Source organism: Micrasema longulum, unplaced genomic scaffold (assembly GCF_059751315.1).
Source record: "Micrasema longulum isolate JH-2025_06_02 unplaced genomic scaffold, ASM5975131v1 h1tg000725l, whole genome shotgun sequence".
NCBI lineage: Eukaryota > Metazoa > Arthropoda > Insecta > Trichoptera > Brachycentridae > Micrasema > Micrasema longulum.
In genome coordinates this window covers 963912-981795 of record NW_028277921.1, presented here as the reverse complement: position 1 = coordinate 981795, position 17884 = coordinate 963912, and the positions used below count along the sequence as shown (strand labels likewise).

Here is a 17884-nt window from a genome sequence, read left to right as displayed (position 1 = left end):
AAATTGGTTTTCAATTTTGTAAAAAGATTTTTTATTATTTTTTAATGATAAATAAAACAAAAAATTTATATTTTTATTTATACTTTTACAATGTTTGTAATTTTTTTTATACATAATAATGTTCCCCATTGGGGTGTCCTGTGCCGAAGGAAATTTTACAATAAGTGAAACATGCCTTAAATAAGTTATTAAAAAAAGTTAACATTATAAGAAAATAAAAACGTAATTTATCTTACTAACCCAATTATTTTGCTTGATCCACTCACCGATCCGTGCGCAACCCACGTCTACTATCCATTTCTTAATAGCAATTTTATATTGTGAGTACTAACAAATTGTCCTTATGGACAATGGAAGTAGATTGTACTCTTTTACCTTAGGCCAATTCTCTTAGACCGGAGGTTGTATTTATTTTTAGTTGTTTTTGCAGCATCAGGTTGGAGTATCTAGTAACTCATGTATTTGTAAAATGAGTTATGGAAGGTAGAGAATAATGTTTGTGTGCGTACATTAACAGAGCTTTTACATAAAGTTATTTTACAGATGTTACATTAAGATTTACGAATATCCCGAAGGAGCTTGTTCTTATTAGGACTCTTAAGATAATTTTTAGGAAAGCTTTTTGTGCAATTATTATTTGTTTGATCAATGTATTATTTGCGCATCCCCATCCAATTATTCCATATTCCAAAACTGATTGACTTATTGCGTAATATATTTTTACAAGTTTTTACAAGGCTTATTATATTTCTTATTGTTTTAAAGAAGTAAATTTGCTTTTTCAGTTTATTTTTAACATGATTTTATACAGTCGACATGTTGTTTTTGTTTGAGTTGATTTTCACAGAAACACAGGAAAATAGGGCATTTATAATTATATCAATAATGTATATGTAACGTACTTATATGCAAATACAAATCAATCAACAATTGTAGTAGAATTTTACCATAAAGTTAATGCTTTAAATATTAATAATAAATTAAATAATAGTTTGTCATCGGGTACTCAGGATATTAGTTTTGATTAAATTTCAAATAAAAAAAGTACAGACCACGTAATTTTGTACACACGTAAAACAATAAACATTTTATGCATTTATTGTTTTTGGTGCTTTATAAATAAAAAGTTCTAAAAAAAAAAGTATACAAAATCAGATCAAATGGTTTAAAACATTTTTTAATGTATAAAAAGAATGAGAATTATGTGCAATAATGTTGCCCTTGCAGAATATGATGTATTGTATTCAATAAAAGGGTTAAAAAAAGGAAACCTTCGGAGAGTCTTAACAACGCTTGCCTATTTTACAAGGCATCAGGTTCTCGACGTCCTGGACGTCCACTGCTGACTGTACGTTGGCAGTTTATGTCAGAACTTCGGGACGAGAACATGACTTGGGAGAACGGAAAGGAATTGGCAGCCGATAGAAATGCATAGAGGCTCTTTGTGGATACCATATGCTCCAACTAGGGAGCGGACATGGAATGATGATGAAGATGATGTATTTAATATAAAATGCTGACTTGCCTTATCGGTTGTTGCTCTATATTGCAAGTAAAATCGTTTGACACATGTGTGCATCATCGAATTTGGACCTCAAAAAAGCTAAAGTGAAAAAAATAACTTCAAATTTTTATCCCAGAGCTGTGTTAAAATGATTTATTACCTTTTGAAATACATTAATTTATTGAATGTTCTATCTGGAAAATCATCCGAAATTTCAACAAAATGTGGGATTTCTTAAAAATCTTTTGAGTTAATTCAAACGGAAAAAAAGCTTAACCTTTCATTTTTCATACTTTTAGTTTCAACTCCACCCACAACTGTCTATCAACCCACAATAAAGCTGAAAATTTATGTCCCGAATCAATTATCAAAATAAGGGTTGTGAATTTATATTGATAATCCTTGTAAATGGCAACAGGTCCTACCAAAGTGCAAAGTAGCATCTACGAAATGGGATTTGTCATACTTTTACGATCTTTGTGATGTATGATGGTGTACTATGTCACACGGGTTGATAAATTACGATATTCGGATATCGGTATGAATAATGAATTATAAAAGCACTCTTAAAATACAAATCCTGTGATTAATGTTACCCTTAATTTTTTTGTGGCCACTACACAATTCGAATTTCGTATTTGAACAGAAAAATATGCTTTATTCAAAAGTAATATAATTGAACACGCTTACAACCGGATACTGTATATTTCGTTTGTATAATCTTGATCAAGGACAAAATATATTCATTGAAATATTTGCGTAGCACTCCTTTCAAATTTTCTTTGTAATTAAGATATAGGCAGTATTTAAAGAATGACAGCCGCCGTGGCGCAGTTGGTTAGACGGCTATCTGTGAAACTGGCGTCGCGGGTTCGATTCCCGCCAGTTGAAAGAAAAAAATTCAAGAAAGATTTATTTCTCAATTGGTCTAGGTGTTGTGGTGTATTTTTCATTACCTCCTTCCATATTCCCTCTATCCCACCTGCTGACAAGCCTTAAAATAGAGGCTTAGCGGGTTATTCCTTAAAAAAAATAATCATGTTCCCTTTACGAAAAATCATTTGTTTCACAGTTTTTGCAATATATAGAGGTTTTTTGTTTCAGGTCCTGACTTGCTAAGAATTTCCTATGTTCAGGCAGAATTTATTTAAAAAAAATGCTTTTTCATTGGATTATGGATGCTAAGACGAAAATTTATGTCAAAACTAAAAATAATAATTTTAACTGAAATATTTAAAAAGCGGACGTTTATAACGCGAATAAGTTTAAATAAAATATGTATGAAAAAAAAGTTTTTTTCCAAATTCGATCTCTCTCAAAAGTTTTGTAAAATTTCTGAACGTATTTTGCCTGAAGCACCAAAGAGGGGGTAAGCATATGAAAAACAAATTTTAATTAATCAAAAAATTAAGTTTTGTGTTTAAAAAATATGCTTTCTAAGTATTTCGTGCCAAAGAAGCATCGAAAACCAACGAGGATTTTTTTTTTGGGCAACTATGGTGATGGTGTATAGGGGAGTTTGCATGTTAGTGTAATTAAATATCTGACGAAAAAATAAGTATGTTTCGAAACTGGTAGACAAAGAAAAGTTAGTTAGTAGATATATTTACTTAAATTTATTGCAATGTTTGACCAGAATTTATTGCAATGCTTAATATTCATAATATAAAGTTATCGTCTTAGAATTAAGAATGATCTAGAAGGAGCGTAGAATCACATTTGAATAAATCGGACTGTGTCCGAAAATTCCCCCACTATGCCTCACTTTTGCCACGCGCATTCGCGATGTCACCGCGTAATGTTGCACGATGGGAAAAAATATAATCATAACACAAATGTAAGGTAAAAAAAAATGCAATCTGTAAATTTCTCTAAAATTTTATTTTGCACGCGAAAATATTTATTGACACAACATAATAGATAAGTAAAGGGTCATTTAATAAGAGTAATTATATTAATGAACTTTAAACTTAAAATATAAAACGAAATTTATTTTAAATAAAACGGATATTTTAATATCATGTTAAATAATATTTGATGTTTTAAAAATAATGTTGGTCAAATGCTCACCATAGAGTTGTTTAATCCGAGGTCCAATTTTCATTAGTTCTCTTAATTAATGAGCAAAGTAGGGTAAAAAAAAATACTACCCTGGCAACACTAACAAAATCTTCATTCTGTTTCTTCGACAATCTGACAGATGGAACAATAATTCAATTTTTAAGTAATGTATTTGCTACAAACACATTCATTTGCTAATTACACATGAAATGTGATTGTATCCTGTTTCTTTAAGATCCTAGCAGTATTTCTACACTTTAAAAGGACACAACACGGCTTAGTTGAATTCAAATCAGGAGTTGCGTACTGAGTGACGTGTACAAAGAAACTAATGAGTCAAAACTTAAAACTACTCATTTATGAGTAGTTTAATCGCCTTCTGTTTGATGCTCGTATGCGGCTTATGGACTATTCTTAATTCAATTGATATCGTTTTTAAAGCTAAAAGATTTATTCCTTGGTTATCCTTAGTATAAATGTGTGGCATTTTGAAATTAAAACGCAGTAAAAGATACTTTAATTAACAGTTTTCATAAATATGCTACTCAAACATAATAATATTTCCGTGACGTTTAAACCATGCATGTCAACCAAGAATAAAAAAATTGAAATTGAATTAAATAATATTTCTTCTGTTTTGCATACTTTTGAATTTGAAATAATTTCGTATGTTTTTTGCATAAATTTATAGTGAATAACCACCACACTTTGATAAAATATTCCGTTTTTAAAATTAAAATAATGATACGTGTCGCCGAACTTCATACCTGGTAATTTGCATAAAAATGAGATACATATTGTACTCGCATTTCAGTCGGAATTGTTTGGGAAGGATTGCAATTACTGAAGTTATAATTGGCTTAAAGGTATTTCGGTTCTAGTTCTATGGTTACGTATTAACAATATGTAACAAACTGTATTTGAAATAAGTAATTTTGAATGATTAAACACTTAAGGATAACGATCGAGGCTTAGATGGGGAGCTCACATCTATATCCTAACCAAATAACTGAAAGTGCCGTGAAAAATATATCTTATGTATCAACTCACGCTGCCTCCACCTACCATGGAATCACTTCTCTACAATACCGCAGAGTGTGTACGAACCGACTACTGCTTCACAAAATTATGACAAAAAATTTTGACTGAGCCAAATTACTTAGTTAAAGACGATATATGTTCAAGCCAGGATTTCTAGACGGTACCACTGAAGTATAATATCGTACCTATATGAAAAAAGGTTTTTTTTTGTAAAAAAAAAAGTTTAAATTTAAAGACATAGACAACACAAATTTCACTCTGTCAGATTTTAAATTGAAAATTAAAATGCATTATGTAACTTGATAGGCACTATGATAATAAATATGTACGAGTACATCTCTTTTCCTATCTTTATTCTCTATTCATGCATCCCTGTCCTAGTTTCACCCCATTAACAATTACTGTTGATTTTGTAAAAAATACATATCTCCCTTCTTTAAAAAAAAAACAAAAAAAAATATTTTTACGTGTACAAACTAGGTAGGTACCTACGTATTTTTTTTTTTACTCAGCACAATTTCTGAAGATTTGGTTCTGAGTTTATACAATATATCTGACGTTTAGTATAAATATGTATGAAGAAATGTTGGTTTCCCAAATAAAATAAAATAAGCATTTTCAACGTACGTAATTACGTAATATGTACTTGGCCTTACGCCTGAGTCATATTAAATGCGGTGTTGCAGGATGGGGTAGAGCATTAGTTTCATTACTCTATAAACATGGAATTCTTTGGGCTGCCAACAATTACCCCAGACTTGATTTCTTTGATAACAAGGCATTTTTCATGCGATCACTGAATCTAATTCAACTAAAACCATATTTTTTTCTCTTCTATTCCCACCTAGTATAATTGTTCCCTCTCTTCCGTATTGTCGTAATAAATAAATTATTTGGCTTTATTTTTGTACCTTTTATATAAATCATACTCCGTTTATTCGAGCTTTAGCTATCCGGATTGCCATATATCCGGATCGTCATCAGGAAATAAAAAAAAATAGGCCGATAGTTTCTTCGTTACCAAATAAAAACCTCGTTCTAATTTTTTTTACAAAATTATATTTTAGAATATAAATATGTTTTGTCTATGGAGTCCATACATCCATTCTTTCCAAATATTTTTGAAAAAATCGTAGGTACCTCAAATTCCCTGTAAAAATACGGTGTTTTTCTGAAAACAGCAATTGTTCACATCAAATTATTTAATGTTAGCATTTGTCCACCTAAATTTGTTTATAAGAACAGTTTATATCCTGTAATAAGCATTTTTATTTGACAGTTCAAAGGTTGTTCCCGGATAGACTGATATATGTCCTTTTAGCAGTGTTTACTAAGTACTTTGACAAATCGATATATGAAGAGTATGCTTCTATACAAGTTTATGAAAAATCAATATCTTTATTTCAACCATTCATACTGATTTCTTTATAGCTTGGACTTAAAACCACAAGAGTCCAAATATTGTCTAAAAAAAGCAATTGTAACATTTACATTTAATTTCATATTTAAATACACGCAGTATTTATAACATTTTTAAGTTCAAAACAGTGCAATAAAAGAAAAAATAAATTATTTAATTTAATTTAATTAAAAGACAAAAAAACTTTAGTCAAACCCCGGTATTCAGTTGAAATATGCTCCTGTTTTTTTTAGTTTGTAACATTTGAGGTTTTTATGACAAGGTATTCAATTAACTTTACGAAACATGTTTAAGTTCTTAATGTGATTTCAATTCGCCTCATTATTTCAAAAACGTAGAAAATTTATTATAACCAAATACATTTATACTCTATGAAGCATAATGTAATTCAATAACTCGAAAAAAACCGTTTATTAGATAAATATTTATTATACATATTGTCTTGTTTTACCATAAAACGCTAGAATTTTAATTTTGTACCTGTCATGTAAAAGCTTTTTGGGAGTATATAATTAATAAACAAAAGCTTTAATAGGTGATCTTATAGTTTTTTTGCACTTTACTTTGGCGTTTTTTCTTTCATGACGTTGCCCTAAATAAACGGTTAATAATAGAATCATAAACATACCTGAATAACGTCTGGCACTCATTAATGTGGAGAGTTGGAGTTTTAATGTACTGTTTATTTTTTTACTGGATGTATAAATAAATAAATAAACATTTTTTTCCAGGTCTTGGAAGTGAAGGACGAGTTTCAATCTACCTGAACCGCCTGACGGGCTTTGATCACCGGTGTAGGGTGCGGTATGCCGTGGCTCTCGGCGAGGGGGTGAGAAGGGTGGACTCCGGTCCCCTGGAGGACGTATCTGACGCAGAGGGAAGGGCAAGGGGGTGGCACCCCAGGGCAAGACTTGCGGATATCGCCAATAAGGTAAAACCTCATTAATTTGTGCAACAATTTTTTGTATTTACGAATGTTTACCTCGCGCTTGAAGGAGACTTGATGCGGTCCTCAATTAAGCATCAAATGTTTGAAGTCGGTCGGTTCCGTGATCAGTTTAAGATTTAAGGAGGCAATGTGATTGGCCCTACTTCCAAAAACGATGTTTGCGGGTAGCTGCCTTGTAACTCCCGAAGTCGACTTAACTAATCCACTTAGGAACAGAATAATAATATGAAAAGGAGCCAAAATAATAATACAAAATGGAGCCACCAGTGTACACCGATAGCTACAAGAAAAATTGACAAGCAGGTGCTGGGGAAATGGGGCCACGAAAAACTTTTTCATTAGCCTAAGGCTCTAGCCAACTGTCTTTTGAACGGAACTCTATGCCATATATGCCTGCCCACATACCTGGACACTCAAACACCGACGATAACGCTGCAGCTGATGAATTGGCGAAGGTGGGAGCTAAGACAGCCCCAATAGGTCCAGAGCCCTACTGTGGGTCGCTTTTATGTGCTCCTTGTAATGAGCTTAAGTCATGGAGCAGGAAACAGATTGCAGAGCAAAAAATACCTGGTCAGCACCATGCAAAAGAACTGATAAAAGAGTACTCGCAAAGGTTTGCTTTTGACCCAATAAAGCTCAGCCAAATTAAATAAGGGTTATCACTAGAGCCCCCACAAGACACTGCAGATTTAACAAACACCTTGCTAGAACGAATTTTTTGAATGTGATGCTTTACATCATAAAAAGAGCCTCGTCCTCAGGGGACCACTGGCTTAACCTTAGTATGTTAAAGAACTCACTATCTAATAGCCCGATACTTTACAGTTCTGGGCTTGGAGGGGGAGATTCATCGAAATGAGAACTTTCGCCTTCCATACAGTACTTAGACTTTTTATTGACCTTGGCTTGGAGGGCGAGAACTATTCACGGGGACCCATCACAATAGATGTCCACATGCCGCCGTGACGTCAAGAGCTTGCATAACACTGACCTTCATCTCTAAGAATAAGATTAGACACAGAATATCTTTTTTTGTCTGATTTCTTAACATAAACCAGTTATGCTCTTCTAATAGGTATTAAATTAATAAAAAACTCTTTTCTTGTTATTACGGTAATGTGAATGAAAACATGAGGAAAGTATAAGAAGAGAAATAAGAGTTTAAATGAATAAGTACACTATTTTGTACAAGTACGAATCTTTGTAGAGTCGGAATTAAAACCTCTCAATATCTCAACATAAACGAATGAAATTACTTTGATAGATATATCAACCGAGATAAATATATATATATATTTATTTTTAAAATTTAATTGGCAAACATACTTTATTGAAGCGTATTCTAGCGGCTGACTTTATAATTTGGAAGATAAGTCGCTTTCAAAAATAAGTCATAGGTACTTAACAAATGTGAACAGATGTTGCTTATAAGAAAGTACCTAATAATGCGAAGGCCCTCCTGCTTTGACTAGATATAAACAACATCTAAAAATTGTTATGATATTTAAATCACAAACATAAGGCAAAATAGCAAATGATGCACAGTGTATAAATTGATCACTTCATAATAGTATCACTGTATATGAAGTACAGCTGACACTACTTTGTCTTCAAAATATAATATTTTAATGATATCCTAATATCAAAGCATTCGCGCTTCGGCGCTTCATTTACATTAGGAAAATGTCACATACCACGAATATCGATAAAACATGTAAAATGTATTTAGAAAAATTAATTGTGTTTTTGAAATCAATATGGATATTGTGGAGGAATGCTTTCAAACTTATTTTAAAAAATTAAATTGTTAATATGTCTATACAAAAACGCGACATGCTTGGCCTTGACAGCTGTGACGTCAGGATTTGTGACAATAGTTTAAGAAAATTTAAACTGGATCGTCTCTCTATGAGGAGAGTTTAGCGTGTATAAGAGTTAATGGGGGATTTACATCTTGGTTTGCTATCTCAAAAGGCGTGAACAGGGATGTGTTATGTCACCATATTTGTTAAATCTATACGTTGACAACTGTATGAAAGCGATAGAATGTATGGGTATTGGAGCGAAAACGGATAATTTTTCAGTAAGCTGCTTGCTGTATGCTGATGATGCAGTTCTGTTAGCAAAGCAGCAAAATGATTTGCAACAAATAGTCTCTAGAATGTATGATGTATGCCTGGAGAGCAAATTAGCGATGAATAAAAGTAAGTCAAAAGTGATGGAATTTGAAAGGGATAGTGAGGTTACTGACTGTATAATAAATGTAAACAACGAATGTCTCGAACAAGTAGAAGAATTTGTATATCTAGGAAGCATGTTTTAAAGAGATGGAAGAGTAGAAAAAGATGTTGAAAGGAGAGTGAATGCGGGCAACTAAATGAACGGAGCACTAAGCACAGTAATTGCTAATAAAAATATGTCAATCGAAGCTAAACTGGCAGTACACAACGGAGTTTTAGTCCCAACACTTATGTATGGAAGTGAAACATGAAACTGCTAGAGTAAGGATGAAAGCCGAGTGAAAGCGGTTGAAATGCGATGCTCTTAGACGAATGTGTGGGAAATCAATGTATAACAGGGTTACAAATGATGAAATCAGGCGAGAGTGTAAATCTGAGTCTAGTATAATTGATAAGATTAAGAAAGGGTTTCTGAGATGGTTTGGTTACGTAGAACAAATGGACAAAGAAAGAATGGTAATACATGGCGAAATATATATGGCGAAAATAAACGGTAACGTGAGGCGAGGACGACCAAGGAAGACGTGGCATGATCAGATAAACCAAAATCTTAAGTCTGGTCATGTCAAAAGCAGACATAACCGAAAGGCATGTCTGACAAGATGTATGAATGTAAAAGAAGCTAGGAATGTACGCCAGGATAGACGTGTGTGGTGGTCTATTCTCTCTGCCTACCCCTACGGGGAAATAGCGTGATGGTAGTAGTAGTAGTAGTAGTAGTAAACTGTCATAAACAGTGTTCAAAATTTAGCCGATCATTTATGGCGTTGCCAATGCAATGAACCGTTTTCGAGGAAATTATAAATATTTGTTATTCTACTAAAAAAAAGTATTTTATAAACCCTCATCCATTATTTTTTTTATTTAATTTTATAATACACCCAAGGAATATTTACAAAAAATAAACAGGTACGAGTAAAAAGCATACTGCCATGCAAAATAAAAAGTGGAACTTTAAAAAAAATAAAAAATATGGATATAAGAATAGTAATTGAATAAAAAAGCAAATTTTAAATAACTTGTAAAGAATTCAAACAAAAAAATACTTACATTTACATATACGTAAAAAAAAATATATTAATAAAATATTATTAAAAACAAATAATGAAAATTGGTTTAGAGTAAGTATATATAACATAATAACATAATATCTGGTACACAAAATATTTGAAACATTAATTTCAGAAAAAGATAATGATGAACATCAAAAACAGAAAAAATTGTTAAAAAATGTGAAATTTCCCTATTCACGTAACCCTATCTTGATGTACATATTTTTTAATATAACGCGAAGTACAATACACGAATAACATATTTTAAGAAAAAGCTCGTAAATCTTTTATGAAGAAGTTCTTATCAACAGGGTTACGGCGTATGACGCGGTCATTACGCCACTTCAAACCTGGTATTAGTAAAGCGTAAAGCCATTGTAGAGCGACATACATGGATATTCATGTATAATCTTGCATCGTAAAACTTAATGAACATTAGCTAACGGCACTTGAAAACTCTACATAATGTTTCCTTTCTCGCTATCACCGGCGACACTTCAGTTTTCCGATTATTACCGAGCGTAAGGGCGTTTTAAAGTAATTGGGATCAATGCATCGCGTGGATTTGTGTCATTAAAATGCTTAATAAATTACTCCATTTTTAACATATAAAAATACTTGAGCGAATGATCAATCGAGACCATTGCGGATGATTTTAATTTTACTATCCAAAATTAGACTTGAACTTTTTTTTCTCTACTGGTAAGATTCGGTATACTTTGACAAAAACATAGGCAGACGGCGCACAGTATTTTAAAAATTTTAACAACAACAACAACAACAACAACAAACAAAAAACATCACGCCGTTTCCCCGTAGGGGTAGGCAGAGAGGATAGAACGCCATAACACTCTATCTTGGCATACAGACCTCGCTTCCTCTACATTCATACATCTTCTTATGCACGCACGCCGATTATTCCTACTTTTGACATGTCCATCTTCAAGTGATGGACTTTATCGTGCCATGTCTTTCTCGGTCTTCCTCGTTTTCTGCATCCATCAACATTTGCATCGTAGATCCTTTTAGCCGTTCTTTCGCTGTCCATTCGCTCTACATGTCCAAACTAACGCAGCACCCCTTTCTTAATTCTGTCAATAATGCATGTCTCAGCCTTACACACTTCACGGATCTCGACATTTGTGCACCTATCATACATCGTTTTACCACACATTCGCCTGAGGGATCGCATTTCGACAGCATTCAACCTACTTTCACCATTATTTTTCCAATTCCATACTTCGCTCCCATACATTAAAATAAACAAATTTTAAAATTTGTTTATTCTTCCATTACATATTATATATTATTTACATAGAAATATAGTTACAAAAATACACTTTAGAAAAATACATCTTTAAATTAAGCTATAACATTAATTGGAAAAAATGCCCACAAAGACTTCAGCTTCAGAGTATGGTCCATTCCCTTTTTAATTATTTAAAAGTTTATAGCATATAAATATGGTATGTCGGCCTCGTGGTGTAATGGTCAGCGCATTTGACTACCATGCAAGAGGTCTTGGGTTCGATTCCCGACATGGTTGAAATGAAGAATTATTTAAAAGGGTGTTTTTACACTAGAATATTTCATAGTCCCTAGACTGGTACCTCAAGCGAAAGACTGATCACCTTATATGATTTATTGTTTCAGCATTTACTTTGTGGAAAAACATTTTGAATTTATTTAAAATAAAACACTTTGTAAATTTACCACACAAGAGGGCGTAAATATAAACTGACTGTTTATATTTACTCCTGAAGATGGGTAATACTGATTACCCGAAACTAGTCGTGTTTTAATGTATTAAACTCTTGTTTGGTAAATTTACAAAGTGTTTTATTTTAAATAAATACTGATCACCTTACCTTCATGTAACAAAACAAGTATCAAGATACGCTGCGATTGGTGCGCCAATGCAGCGCCCTATGCACCATTAGGTGCGAAAAGGGAATGATTTTTTTTTTTTTTTTAAAAACCTTTATTTTAGCATAAATAAACAATACATTCAGTAGAAAAATGAAACACTTAAGGTTGAACTTGCCAAAAAAGAGTCTAGCTCTTGTGTTTGGCAAGTTTACAAAATAACATAAAAATAAAACATAAAATGCAAAACAAAATAATAAAATAAAGAAAAAATTAAACAATTTTAAAAATTGAGAAAATATAACACTAAAAAAAAAAAAAAATTAAAAAAAAAAAATTAAATAAAAACACAAAATTTGTAAACACGGGCACATATTAAACATACATCTCTTTTTTTAAAATACAGTTAATGTTAATGTCAAGATGTCAAGAGTTATGTCAAGAAGCTTTTCTTTAATTTATCCTTAAATTTTTCGTAATTTATTTCTTGACGTAGATTTTGTGGTAAATTATTGAAAAGCTTCCGTCCTATGTAAGTATAATGATGTTTGGCCGTGGTAGTTTTGATGATAATAATGAATATGGTATGACCTGACCATGAAAAGAAAGGAAAAGAAAAACGAAAGAAAAACCAAACCTTATATTCTGATATTACAAAAACATGATTTATTTGCAGTATGCATTTATTTTTCATTCCATACAAGCTACGCGCTAGAAATTGACTTTTCAATTCTTAAACGAAGATATCATAGAGATATCCAAAGATAATTAACATGACAATGTCATACTAAATCAGGCCAGGAGGCCCAATTACAGTAATGAATTACAATACAGTACACCCTTGTTTGAGAAAAAATACATTCAATTTTTGTGATCTCACCGGGAATCGAACCCAGAACTTTCCGTGCGTGAGTCAAGTGTCTTTACCATTACACAACGGAGGCCGCTGTTTTGGATGACTTATACAAGCGTTGACTAATGGATGCATTGGAAAGTATAAATATTTTTTGTGATTACACTTTGCTTTTGTTCTCTCATTGACGCTTTACGATCATTGAGGTAATATTACTAGAGTAAACATGAGCATTTAAAATATGTTCCCTCAACCTGAGGCCAATTGTCATATGTTTGATAGGGAAGACTTCAGCCTGTTGCGTGCATTCCCCGGCATCTTTTCTCCTCGCAATTAATTATATATACGCTAAAATACGGCACAATCGATCTGGAAAAGATAAAAAAAGCGATAATTTAACCTTTCACCGGTAAACAATGTTTTTATCCTCATTAATACATGTTTAAAATAGCTATTTAAATGTTAAAAAACGTTTTATCGATATGTTACTAGTCGTAAGCTTTCTCCTGTCTCTGTCCTGTTCAGTTAGTTGGGCGTATAGTGAAACGATAAACAAAGGTGACGAGTATGCGGAAGGGAACGATATACTGAATATAACTTACAGTAGATCGATGTCAAAAGTCCGTGCTTTTTACTGTACTACTTTTTTTGCTTGTCAAAATCGACGTGATAATATGACGTGACAACACTTGCTCCCTCCGCTGGTCATTCCATTTTCTTTGGGGACAACTTTTTAGCTCGGATTCGTATGGAGTGTTATGTCTTTATATTATATCTCAATGGCTACGATCAAGGCTTGAAGTGTTTGTTTTCGATTCCGAAAAAAAAAAGGTTTCTGTGGAAATTATGTAGCGTGTTTAATTATGCCACGTATTCCTATTACTAAAAAAAATGGTAAATTTATGGTCGATAACGTAACCATCGCTCGTCGTTAATTTGATAATCTTTTTAATATTTGATATCAGGGAATTTTAGAGGTAGGCAACTCATATCAATTATATCGTTGCGTGCCAAAGTACTACAAAGAAGGATTCGTTTCACACAACAGCAGAAATGAAACAGTACCGAGACCATAAATTATAAATACAGGCAATATGTTTCTGCATTGAGCCCGTGTTTTCTTTAAGACGGAAGTTATTGCAATGAAATTGTGGTTACAAAATGTACGGAATTTCAACTCATATGCTTGCAGTTTGCATTACATGCTTTATAAAATATGTTTTGCTTGAAATCTGCAGTATATAAAAAAGACGTTGTTTCAAATTTCAGAATATAAACAAATACTTAAAATGCTTACAGATTTTTCCGTGATGCATTATAGTTTATTATATATATATGTTTCATAAACAGTTACTTAAACCTTTCATTCCGGGAGTTCATTCAAATATAAACAAATTTTTGCGTTTTTTACTCTCGTACCTACCGAAATTCCAAAGCGGTAAATTTATTTTTTGATTACTAGAATTCTTAATTAAAAAAAATATCTCGTAAAAGTCCGTCTCTATTTTTTTATAAACGCCGGTAATCTGCATTACACAAAAAAAAACGTTTTTATTTATTTATTTATTTATTTACTTAAGTTAGTTAATATTACATTGTATATTAACTAATATATTTACAATTATAACAAATACTTATTAAATATTTCTTACATAACTACATCTTACTTTCTTTTTACCTTTGATAGCTGGTTTCTATCTGCTTTGTTTGTTTTGGAACGAACTCCTGTCATCATAATATATGACATATGAGACACAAATTTCTTATATCAATAGAATAAAATAAATTTTATTGAATAAACATACATTGTAAGATAGTTTTATATAAATAAAAAGTTAATATTTATTTTTTTCTAATTCATTTTAAGTGTGCTTTATTCAAATGTTTTACAATATTTTTGTATTTCATGTGATTTTTACTCTAACACCGAGTCTTTGTTTTCTTCTCCCTCTTCCTTATCCCCTTTGCCCCCTCCTCTTAAAGAGAAGACAAAAAGAAAAGAGAACCTTATTTTTACAAAAATCTTTAACACGCCTTCGTATTTACAAATAATAGTTTTATTTTTTGCTATTGTTTTCAAGTGAAGATTATAGAGAAAAAAATAAGGAACACCATGCGATTAAGGGTTAAAACGTATTTTTAAAAATTAACATTTACCTTCTACAAAACGTTGTTAAAGGAATGTATTTATCTGACATTAGGCCTTAAAAAACCCAAGCCTCATAAAAGGGCAATATCACTTTTTTTTTTATAAAGTAATAAGGGTCTATGAAGTACTACCTAGCAAAAAAAAAAATTGCTGCTTAATTATAGCATAAAAAATATTCTCAAACTTGTAATTTTGAATTCCAGCAAAAACGATAACTTCATTGGCCACGCCCCTAATACGGCCCGATTCATTTTTATTTTCAAAATTGTTCCCGACCGTTTGCATTTTTTAGAATATCGTCACGAATCTTGACGTCACAACTATCAAAGCCATACATGTCGCGTTCTTCTAGTGACATATTTTGTTGTAGTTATTTTTTTAAAGTTATATATGAAAACATTTCTCCACAATATCAATATTAATTTTGAAAATACAATTAATAATACTAAATCATGTTTTTATATTTTTATTCGTATTCATTGTAAGTGATATTTCTCTATAAACAATGTTAAAAACAATTAAAAATAACGTTTCAGTGTGTGTTGAAAATGAAAATCTTTTGATAATGACGAGAAACAAAATTTAAAACGAAAGATATCAAGTTTATAACCTTAATTTACTACCATTAAAAATAACTACACAATGCAATACACCATATTGGTATTTACTTTGAAACACAAAATGTACATTTTGCTCTAAGATTTCATTAAAATATTCCCTTTATGATCTTCCTTAGTTTTACCACATTCATGAAAGTAATGAATCTACATAATATTCCGTGTTTCTATATAACCTGTATTTCTGCTTACAATGTAAGAAATTTCTTTGTTCGCTCTACGTCACTCTTTCATGTATTTTTAATGCATTCATCTCAATTTCCCGCTACGGCCGCAAAGGCGGGAAACGTTTTGTTCCTGGAAAATTCTCGTTAAATACGAGACTTCAATATGATTGCTTTTCATTTTCGGTCTCATAGAAAATAATTGCTTTCATTTTCACGAAATTCCTCACAAGTGATGGCCGAAAATTCTCGGAAATTCGACCCGATTATTTAGTGAAACGCTTGAATCTAGAATATAAATGACTAACACTATTTTGGTGTTTTGAATGTTTGACGTTCTGTAAATATTCATTCGACAATATATATAAATTTTTAATATTTTTTTGTAGCGGAGTTGCTTATTGTTTGCCTTGCTCATTGTGTACAAGGCTTATATTAATTGCAAAGGGTATGTTCTTCCCAGTTACTCTTACAATAGTATGAATATCTGGTGGGATAATCGGCTGTGGCCTTGTTAAGGAACTTCTCTGCATTTGCTTTAAGAGGAAACCACAGAAAACTCATTAAGGACAATAAAATAATGGTTACAATGTTTACGTCTTACATTTATAATTCAAAGATTATTTATACTCAATCATACACATGTATGTTTTTACAAAGGATAACAGAACTCAAAGCCTCATGGTAGGTGGCTATTATTTTCTTGTTCATTAATACTAGGTGCGCAACTAAGTTTCCGGGTTTCGTACATAGATGTCAATAGCGGCACGTAAAGTGAACATACGTGTCAGAAGTAATGTTTGTTTCACTGGTTAAACAATTGTCAACAATAATCAGTTAGTAGTCAATAATACCAACACATATCGCGATGCAAAAATATTTATTTTAACAACGAAGATGTTGAATTCTGTCTCAAATAAACGGCGTTTGCGGGAAGTTTTGCTTTTCTGCTATATTTTTTAAAAAGTGCAGTCAAATCACATTGTTTTAAGAAAGCATACGGCAGTCATGCACTATCAAAATCTAACTGTGAAGGTTGGTTTAAACGCTTCGGAAGCGGCTATTTCGACACTGATGACAATGTGCGCTCCGGAAGATCAAAACCAATTGAAGACGCTGATCTGCAAGTGTTATTGAATGAAGATGATAACCAAACAAAAAATCAACTGGCAGAAGCAGTAAAAATAAGTTGACTAGGTATTTTTAAACGATTTTATTACATGGGAAAAGTTCAAAAGGAAGGAAAATGGGTGACGGATGAGTTGACTGAGAGACATTTGAAAAATCAAAGAGCCTTCTCTAAAATTTTGTTTTTGCGGCATACAAAAAAGAGTTTCCTGCATATAATCATTACCGAAAATGATTGGTGGATATATTTCAGAAATCTTAAACGAGTAAAATTGTTGGTTTTACCTGTGAACCATTATCATCGACGGCACGGCCAAATCGCTTCGGTAAGAAGAAAATGCTCTGCGTTCGGTGGGACCTGAAAAGAATCGTGTACTATGAGCTGCCTAAAACATGTGAAATTGTTAATAGGCATCGCTATAAAAAAAACTAATCAATTTAAATCATGCGTTGCTTGAAAAACGGATAGAATGGTACACGAGACACGAACAAGTGATATCGTAGCACGACAACGCTCCGTGCCATCGCATTTTTAGCGTCCAGGACACTGAAATGGGATCTGCTACTACACCCACCGTATTTGCCAGATCTGGCCCCTTCTGATTATAACTTGTTCTGGTCGATGGCCAATGGCTTAGCTGGGTTACACTTGGCCAATTTCAAAGAAGTGCAAAATTGATTGTGTTTGGACTACAGCTCAACCTTATCTATACTTACCTACCCATCTTTCCCATTTCCTAGCGCCCTCCGTGTAACAATAAGTCTACATGTGGGTACCGGAAAAAATATCCTATCACTACACAAATAATATTCTACGAGAGTGAAGTGCGTTTTTAT

General features: G+C 32.3%; 1 protein-coding gene across 1 annotated transcript in view; it reads left to right on the top strand.

The window, feature by feature from the left end:
• Window positions 1-17884, top strand: part of LOC148279400 (uncharacterized) — a 249363-nt gene that overhangs the window by 75432 nt on the left and 156047 nt on the right. Inside the window, exon 5 of the mRNA XM_088230023.1 lies at window positions 6779-6930. Within this exon, the coding sequence (XP_088086149.1) occupies window positions 6779-6930 (152 nt within the window). The remainder of the gene's footprint in view (window positions 1-6778; window positions 6931-17884) is intronic.